Here is a 9368-nt window from a genome sequence, read left to right on the forward strand (position 1 = left end):
TAGTAGAGATGGAGTTTCACCATTAATCCAGGATAGTCTAGATCTCCTGACCTTGTGATCCACCCACCTCAGCCTCCCAAAGTGCTGGGATTACAAGCACAAGCCAACTCGCCCAGCCCCCATTCCCACTTTTTAATTCCATGACTGACAGCTTTAGGGCCAGTGAAGAGTGGTCTGTCGTAAACCTCTACCTAAAGAACATCACAAGCTCTGGGGAGCAGCTGTCAACCCCAGGACCCTCAGAAGGCAACCACTTCACATGCAAATGAAGGCTCAACTGTCCCTCACACCAGGGCTTTCCAATTCCAGGGAGTCCATAGCAACACTCTAGGCCAAGGATCCCAATCCTCCCAGCACACTTCCTGGAGAACTCTAGTGGACAGAGGGCGGGAGTCCAATGGCTTCTGCTTGCCACAGATCTGACAGTTCTGTGTGGTTCTGATGTGAAAATTCAAGTTCATTATCAACTCTCCCTTCTAATTCTATGAAGTAGAAGGATATAGGCTCAAACTCCTAGAGAGCAGAAATAGTGGCCATCATTTGCATGTCCAGTGCCTGTCGGGTATTGATGCCCAGTAAGTATCCATTACTACTGTTTTTTTTTTTTTTTTTTTTTTGAGATGGAGTCTCACTCAGTCACTCAGGCTGGAGTGCATGATCTCGGCTCACTGCAACCTCCACCTCCCAGGTTCAAGTGATTCTCCTACCTCAGCCTCCCTAATAGCTGGGATTACAGGTATACGCTACTACGCCCAGCAAATTTTTTTGTATTTTTAGCAGAGATGGGGTTTCACCATGTTGGCCAGGCTGATCTCAAACTCCTGACCTCAAGTGATCCACCCACCTTGGCCTCCAAAAGTGCTGGGATTACAGGCGTGAGCCACCGTGCCTGGCCATAGTCATTACTTCTGAATGGATGCTGAGATATGAAGCAACCTGTCCAAAGGCATATAGCCCAGGATCCAGGCCTCAGCCAGAGACTCAGCAAATAGTACCTGGTTCTCTTCATCTTCCAGCACTGTGCTTCAGAGTAACCTGGGAACGAGTCTTCTTCCCATCCGCAAATATCAAAGACAGAAGATACCCAGTTCCGGGGAGTTTGTAGATAGACTTTTCATAGATTTATTTCTGTGTCATGTTATATATAGATATATGCATATATACCTTTTTTTTTTTTTTTTTTTTTTTAAATACAATCTATATACCCTTCCCTTCCCCACCAAACTCACAAAAGGAGATTAAACCCTTCCAGGACTGCCGTCAAGCTTCCCGAGATGGCCAGGGCCAAGAAGGAACCATCTCTCAACATGTTAAGAAACAGCTGCCATTCTTAGGCTCTGGGGTTGAAGCAGCAGCATTCCCAGGACCCAAAGGGCAGAGAGAGGAAAAGAAATGACTGTAGTGTGACAGGATTTTAGGATGAACGTGTCCAGTGACTCCGGGAATGCCACACTGGGCCCCAGAATTCTCAGAGTGTGAGTAAAGGTGGGGGCCCCATGGCTCTTCAGAGGCTGCTCAATGCGTGGGTGGGGGGTAAGGTGCAGGAATTCGGGATCAGGCATGCAGGGATGGGGTGGTAGAAAAAAACACCTGCAGGTTATGCTTGAGACAGAGCAAACCCCATCAGGGCTACCCACCTACTCAGTGACATGTAATGAACAGGGACAGATAGTGAGCTCTTAAGGAAATATCGGAGAAATAGGGGAGAGAGCATGGCAGCAGGGAGCAACGGAACACACAAAGTCACAAAAACAAAAAGTACCAACAAAAATATGACCTGCACTTGCCTCCTCCCTAGAAGAAGGTATGATCTATGTTTGGGGTTGGGGAGGTGAAGGGTCATGAACCTAGGATTATCAGCTGGCCAGGGGCACAGGAAGGCTCTCTGAGGACTCCTAAGAGGCAGGCAGGCAGCTGGGACCCCACATCCCCAGGGAGGAAACGACAGTCCCTTCAATTCGACTTGGACCAAATCTTGGCGCTCCCTCGGAGCCTGGCAAGAAGAGAAAGAGAGAGAGAGAGAATGCAGGGAATCCCCTCTGAAGGCTCCCCAGACTCCCTACTCCCATGCAAATAACTGAAGGAAGTGAGGACGGTCAGGTCCCTGGGGTAAAAGCAGGGCACCCCAGAAGTGAGCAGTTCCTGCTACCCTGGCTCACCCCTTGCCCTTTGAGGCTTTCTTGCTGGGCTGGCGCTGGTTGGTACCAGGAGCTGGTTCCCTCAGCTCAGTCAGGTGTTGCTCAGGGTCCTGAGATGTGGCTGCGGCTGCTGCTGCCGTCGTAACTTTAATGGTTTTTTTAAGGTTGGCAACCTACCAGAATGAAAGGAATGGGGATGGCAAGGAAGGTTCCAGAAACTTCCAGACCCTGCTCATTTTGTTGTCTGCTACAACCACTGTCCAAATCCCCACTGCAAAGGAGAAGTGGCCCAGGCTGGAGGAGCCTGGGTCCGCCTGCTCTCCGACTGCTCACCTCACTCTCAATCTGCTGCTTCAGGCCCAGCTGCTGCTCCTTGTGCTGGTTGGCACGGCTCACCTGCTCCTCAATGCCTGACAGCACAACCTCACAGCCCACACACCTGCGGGAGTCAGGGGAGAAGAAAAGTGTCAGCAGACAAGACCTGCGATCACAGACTCACAGAAAACAGACTCAAAAGGAACCCTAGACGCAGGGTGCAGTGGCTCACCCCCATAATCCCAACATTTTGGGAGGCCGAGACAGGCAGACTGCTTAAACTCAGGAGTTCAAGACCAGCCTGAGCAATATGGCAAAACTCCGTCTCTACAAAAAAATACAAAAACTAGCCAGATGCAATGGCACGAGCCTGTAGTCCCACGCTACTCAAGAGGCTGAGGTGGAAGGATGATTTGCATCCAGGAGGTGGAGGCTGCAGTGAGTCAAGGTTGTGCTGCTGCACTCCAACCTGGGCAACGGAGCCAGAACACAGCTTCTGGCATTTTGAGTCTGAGCTGGGAACCCTCTCCAGGGCACCTAGAAACCATCTGTGACAACGCTCCTAGCAGTGAGATGGAAACTCAGTATGGTCGGGGAGGGATAAGGAAGTGCCTGGAGTGATGTGCAAGATGGTGGTAGGAACTGAAAACAAAATAGGGTAGGTAATGAACACAGAAACCCTGAAGTTAGACAGAGACACAAAATAAAAGAGAAGAGGAAAAGGCGCATGGCCTGTGGACAATGGTATAGACCGACTGCTGGAATCTAGCCCAAGGTGACAACCTTAGTGGTTAGGATCCCCTCAAGTGTACCACTCCCTTTTCATCCCTGAATTACTATATCAAGGACACTGACTTCTGCCACCTCCCAGTGCCTCCCTACTCCTGCATTCCCCAGAAGCCTTTGGAGGGATGAACTCATTTCCCTTCATCCCCCTGAGTTCCACCTCTGCAGACCAGCCCAGCTCCTGCCCTCTCTCACCCTGAAGCACCTTTCTCTTTCTCAGAGTGAGAAGGAAGGGGACAGCACCAGGATACGGTTCTCACCACTCCTGCAGGGTTCGGGCAATGGCACTGAGGTCCTGGCGCTGGATGTCCCGCCCAATGCTGTAGTCAACCTCCAGCCGCTGGTTGCGCTGGTCCAGGGAGCCACGAAGCACATCAGCATACACAGCCTCAATCACAAGATCTTCCAGCTGCCGCACATTACGCAGGGCAAGAGCCTCCAGCAACACTGCATATGGGATACACTGGGGCCGCGGAGATCAGGCCAGGATTTGTGAGGCTCCGCAGTAGAAAAGGGCTTCCAAGAATCTTCCCTCCTTTTCCCCCTCCCCCAGCCCACCTGCCCTCCACTCCCATTCCTAAATCACTTCCTCTAAGCGGCTGGTTCTAAAGCAAAATAAATAAAAGTATTCCCACTTCAAAAACAGCATCATTAGAAGGATATTCTTAAATAAAATACAAAATGCTCCCGTACCACCCTTACCCCTCCCACACCACAGAGGGAGAAAAATGACACCTGCCTGGGTGTCACTCCTTTGGCCAAAGCTCAGGGTGTCACCCAGTCCTTAGTCAAGATCAGCTGGACATAGGGGAGGAAGCAGTAGTGAGAGAGGTCTGGAGTTACTGTTTATCATTTATACTCTGCCTGCTTGCCACAGGCATTCCTTTGGAGGAGGTGTCTCTCAATAGAGAGCCTGGTTTAAATTAAATCCTGAGAGTCAAGTCACAATTGCGAGGCCGCAGACTGGGCAGGCGGGGGAGGTGGGTGGTGATACTAGACAAAAACCAGCCTAATGGAAATAGAGAGATACTTCTGGGGTATGTGTTTCCTATTCTAACAAAGACAAGCCTAGCACGTCATCAGGAGAGAGCCCAGCTTCCAGCCTGGAGGCTGTGTCCGCACAGGGCTTAATGAAGTGGGGAGGATGGTTTTGCTGAACAACATCTGAACAACATGCTAGTTGCCATTCTGACCAAAAATGCAAAAGATGTTTATTTAGAACTTAAGTTGATTGAAAAAGAAAAAGACAGAAAACTAAGGACGCTATTCAGCCTAAACAGTTGCTAATGGAGTTGATATACAGACCTTGGAGGAGAGGAGGGCAGGAAATAGCCACAGTCCACACAAGAGCTGTCCTAGTGCAGACTCCAGGGATATACAAAAGGATGCTCTAGACTGGGGGACTGCCACTCACCTTTACTTTAGCAGCCAGGGTGACAACTGATAGGTGTCGAAGCTTATTCTTCTGTGCCTCTGTTAGCGGGGGAAGATTCCGGGCTTCAGCTAGGGAAAAATGACAAAGTATAAGGAATCCTGATTGCAGTTTTGTGGGAAGCCCTAGCCTCCTTCCCTTGCTCCCTCCCCTCCCACTTTCCATGCCAATTCAGGTTTTGACCCTGATCCTCTGCATCTGGAGGTGGGATCTAAGGGGGATATCCCAGGAAGTTCTTCCGAGTCCCTCCAGAAATTGCCCTTTTATTTCCATTACTCCAGAGCACCAACCCCTCTGGTTACCTAAGTAGTCAGCATATGTCCCATAAGCAAACACTGTGAGTAGCCGGAAGGTGGAGGCAAAGTCACTCTCGGCCAGCTGTGAGAATGAGGAAAAAGAGGAGGTGATAGGAAGTCTTCCTTCTCCACCCTCCCAGCCTTATCATGTTTTGAACGTCACTTTTTGGCCCCATCATTCCCGGCCAGTGTTAACGCTCCTGGCTCACCAAAAGGAGTTCTTGCCTCTTTGATCACTCTCCCCACAGGAAGGGCTCATTTCCACCTGCAGGCCCTTGTTTACACTATTCTCCCAATCCACAATGCCCTCTTGCTCCATATGCCATCCAATTCTCACCCTAAATTCAGAGTTGAGGACATTCAGTTTTCAGAGCCCAACAGACATACGCACCAGACACTGCAAGTTGTGTTGCCTGGCCCTCAGAGTATTTGATATTTCTAAATGTGAATATCTTTGGGCAGTCTGCAGTACACCCCAATTCACCAGACTCCTGCCTCAGCCTCACTCATCTCTGAAAGCTGCACAGCCCACCTGACCAGGACACTATCTTGCATCACCCAGTCTAGTCCACTCAGATCTCCTCTCTTCCTATTACCAATCATTCATTCTGGCACCTTTTTTTTTTTTTTTTTTTTTGAGACAGTCTCGCTGTTGCCCAGGCTGGAGTGCAGTGGCACGATCTCGACTCACTACAACTCCACCTCCCAGGTTCCAGCCACTCTTGTGCCTCAGCCTGCCAAGCAGGTGGGATTACAGGTGTGCACCACCACACCCAGCTAATTTTTGTATTTTTTTTTTTTTGAGACGGAGTCTCTCTCTGTCACCCAGACTGGACTGCAATGGCGCGATCTTGATTCACTGCAAACTCCACCTCCTGGGTTCAAGTGATTCTCCTGTCTCAGCCTCCTGGGTAGCTGGGATTACATGCGCCCACCACCACACCCGGCTAATTTTTGTGTTTTTGGTAGAGACGTGGTTTTACCATGTTGGCCAGGCTGGTCTCAAAACTCCTGACCTCAGGTGATCCAACCACCTTGGCCTCCCAAAGCACTGGGATTATAGGCATGAGCCATCATGCTGGGCTAATTTTTGTATTTTTAGTAGAGACAGGGTTTCATCATGTTGGCCAGCCTGGTCTCAAACTCCTGACCTCAGGTGATTCACCTGCCTTGGCCTCCCAAAGTGCTGGGATTACAGGCGTGAGCCACGGCGCTCAGCCTCATTCTCATTCTGGCACTTAATCAATCAATCCCTACAGAAGGTTGCTACCTAAGAATATCTTTCAAGATTATAGACCCAGTGTCTGGTATCACACAGAGCTATGCAGTAATTGGCTCTGAAGAAATACTTGTGGCTGGGGCGCAGTGGCTCACACCTGTAATCCCAGCACTTTGGGAGGCCAAGGCGGGTGGATCATGAAGTCAGGAGTTCGGGACCAGGCTGGCCAACACGGTGAAACCCTGTCTCTACTAAAAATACAAAAATTAGCTGGGCATGGTGGCGGGTGCCTATAATCCCAGCTATTCAGGAGGCTGAGGCAGAGAATGCTTGAACCTGGAAGGCAGAGGCTGCAGTGAGCCGAGATCACGCCATTGCACTCCAGCCTGTGCAACAGAGCAAGACTCAGTCTCAGAAAAAAAAGAAAAAGAAGAAAAAGAAATACTTGCTAAATTAGTAATTTAGGTTTATATTCATTCATCTTATCTCTTCAACTGGAATGTAAGCTTCAGAAGTGTTACCTCCATGCCTTGTACTTTTCTTGTATTCCCAGACCATAAGAAAGGTAGTAAATAGCCACTCAATAAGTGCTACTTTTCCTTTTTTTTTTTTTTGAGATCGAGTCTTGCTATGTCTACCAGGCTGGAGTGCAGTGGCGCCGTATCTGCTCACCGCAACCTCCACCTCCCGGGTTCAAGTGATTCTCCTATCTCAGCCTCCCAAGTAGCTGAGAATATAGTTGCGCACCACCACGCCCAGCTGATTTCTGTTTGTTTTTATTATACTTTAAGTTCTGGGATACATGTGCTTTTTTCTGTTGTTTGTTTTTGAGACAGAGTCTCATTCTGTTGCCCAGGCTGGAGTGCAGTGGCACGATGTAGGCTCACCATAACCTCCACCCCCTGGGTTCAAACAATTCTCCTCCCTCAGCCTCCCAAATAGCTGGGATTACAGGTGCCTGCCACTGTGCCCGGCTAATTTTCGTGTTTTTAGTAGAGGCATGGTTTCACCGTCTTGGCCAGGATGGTCTTCAACTCCTGACCTCAGGTCATCCACCCACCTTGGTCTCCCAAAGTGCTGGGATTACAGGCATGAGCCACTGCAGCCAGCCAAGGGCTTCTTTTTCATCACCTTCATTGATACTGTTTAGTTCCACAGCAGGGAAGTCAGCCAGTTTTCTCCATACCACAGAGTGATTCAAAAGGTTAAACCACAGGCCCTAAATAACTTAGCTCACTTTACCCACATACCACCGTCATAGCATGTCAGTGTAAATTCTTAACTGCCACTTTTGTGTGAAAGGTTCTCTCTGCTGTGTTCCTAGCAGTTTGCCATGTGTCTTTGGGAAAAAGACATATTCTCCCTTAGCTACCTTGAATAGATTAGCATATGCTGCACACAGGGAAGAACAGGGCATGCTAATTTAACGTGTTCACTCTCCACTTGTACAGACTTTGCACTTTCCCATAATCTCACTTTATTTCCACAATAACAGTGAGGGGCAGTATTGTCTCTATTTATAAAAGAGAAAGCTGAGGACCTAAAACAAATGTGACCTGATCAAGGTGACATGGCAAGATCTATTACACTGGTGAAGACCAGCTGGAAATCAGGTCTCCCATTCTGAATAACACGCTCTTTTGCTTAAAATGAAAAATACTGGGGTTTACAGATCCCTCATCTCCAAAGGGAAACTGGTTTGCTTATTTACTGGTTACCTTTGCAAGTTGGCATTTAATCATCACTGTTTACTTGTTCAGCTGAATGGTTATGGGATTACAAAATGAGCCCTGCCCACCCATTCTCTAATTCAAATCTTTGCCCACGCTTCTCTGTGTGCTATTCAGGCCGGCAACCCACCTCTCTAACATTGGGCATGTCCAGCAGTTCTCCAAACACGTAGACACCAGGGGCCTCCAGCACCTGATGGATGAGTGTGGCCAGCGCTGCCCCCTTGGCCGACTTGGCTAGGAGCAGAAACTGCTCCTGGTTCTGCCCTGTCACCTTCACTTCCGCACTCATGACTGCACTGAGCTGGGGGGACCTGGGCTCAGGATGTCCAGAGCTGTAAGGAAAGAGGACGTGAAGCTAGAGGTCCCTGATCGCTGCGTAGGATGGGAAGCACAGGGCCAAGGGACTGGATTGTAAAGGCACTAAGTCAGTTCCGCATGAGTAATCAGATATGCAGCGGTCTACAATTCTGATCTAGGAATCCTAAAGTCAGTTCCCTCGGCCTAACCCCAAGCCCCACCACGTGCACCCCACTGAACCCCAAGACACAGGCTGCAACGGAGAAAGGGGTGTCACATGGTGTCCACCCTAACGACGACGCTGCCTCGGCTCTCCACTCCTGTCCCGCACGTGCCCTTAACCACGTGACCTCACCCCCAGCGAAGCTTACACGTGGCTCCACCCCCTCCCTTAAAGACACCGCCCAGAGACCGCGGGCTCCTGCCGACTGCTCCGTCGTACCCTGGGTCAGACTCTGAGGGCTGCTACCTGGAAGCTTCGACCTCCAGCGCACCGGGCGGGGCCGCCGCTCAGTCACCTCCGGCAGCTGTTCCAAGCCTTTCCTGCCACCTCCCCGCAGAGTCGCTCTAGCCACTAAACTCTATGGCGGGCTTCCGGCCGTACTTCCGCTCTAACGACGCAAGTTTCGGCAGGACATGCCCCGCCCCCGCTTTCTGACCGCTGAAGCTCCCGTGCGGGACGCAGGCATTCTACTCTCCGATTGGTCGCTGAGGGAAGAATGACGGGCCTCTTTTTTTCTACTTTGTTTCAATAAAACTTTATTAGTAGAACAGCGCTAGCCACTAAATGAGGAAGTCTCCGGCGCTTCCCTGGTCCCGGCTGACGCTGTGTCTGCTCTTAGCCGCTGGAGAGCTGGAGATCAGGACTGCACTGGATGCCTGAGACAAGAGAAAAGCTGTAATGGAAAGTGTGAAGAGGAGGAAAAAAACGGGATGGGGGAATAAGGGGCGGGGAGGAAGCAAACACTAATAATAGTTTAGCAGCAGAGATAGCCTAGGTGGGGTTCATCTACTCACTGTTTTGAAGAGCAGGAGAAAAGAAGCGAGAAAGGTAAAAGAAATAACAGGTAACATTTATTGAGCGCTTACCATTGGTCAGATATCTTTTAAAATTTTATTCCTTTGAACCTTCACAAATGTTTCCAGTGTGAC

General features: G+C 49.8%; 1 protein-coding gene across 2 annotated transcripts; it reads right to left on the reverse strand.

Moving 5' to 3' along the window:
* Positions 1-1092: 1092 nt before the first annotated feature.
* On the reverse strand, positions 1093-9092 carry COPS7A (COP9 signalosome subunit 7A). Of its 2 annotated transcripts, none has more exons than XM_017546087.1 (8): positions 8659-9092; positions 8047-8251; positions 4974-5049; positions 4654-4742; positions 3500-3702; positions 2472-2577; positions 2160-2311; positions 1093-1993 (listed from the first exon to the last, which is right to left on the reverse strand). In XM_017546087.1, exons 2-8 carry the CDS (start codon positions 8206-8208, stop codon positions 1954-1956), a joined length of 828 nt encoding a protein of 275 aa, XP_017401576.1. In that variant the 5' UTR covers positions 8209-8251; positions 8659-9092; the 3' UTR covers positions 1093-1953. The 2 variants fall into 2 exon arrangements, with proteins under 2 accessions (XP_017401576.1, XP_017401577.1); XM_017546088.1 differs by having other exon boundaries at positions 8686-8902.
* Positions 9093-9368: the final 276 nt, after the last annotated feature.

The sequence above is a fragment of the Cebus imitator genome, unplaced genomic scaffold (assembly GCF_001604975.1).
Source record: "Cebus imitator isolate Cc_AM_T3 unplaced genomic scaffold, Cebus_imitator-1.0 Scaffold187, whole genome shotgun sequence".
Lineage (NCBI taxonomy): Eukaryota > Metazoa > Chordata > Mammalia > Primates > Cebidae > Cebus > Cebus imitator.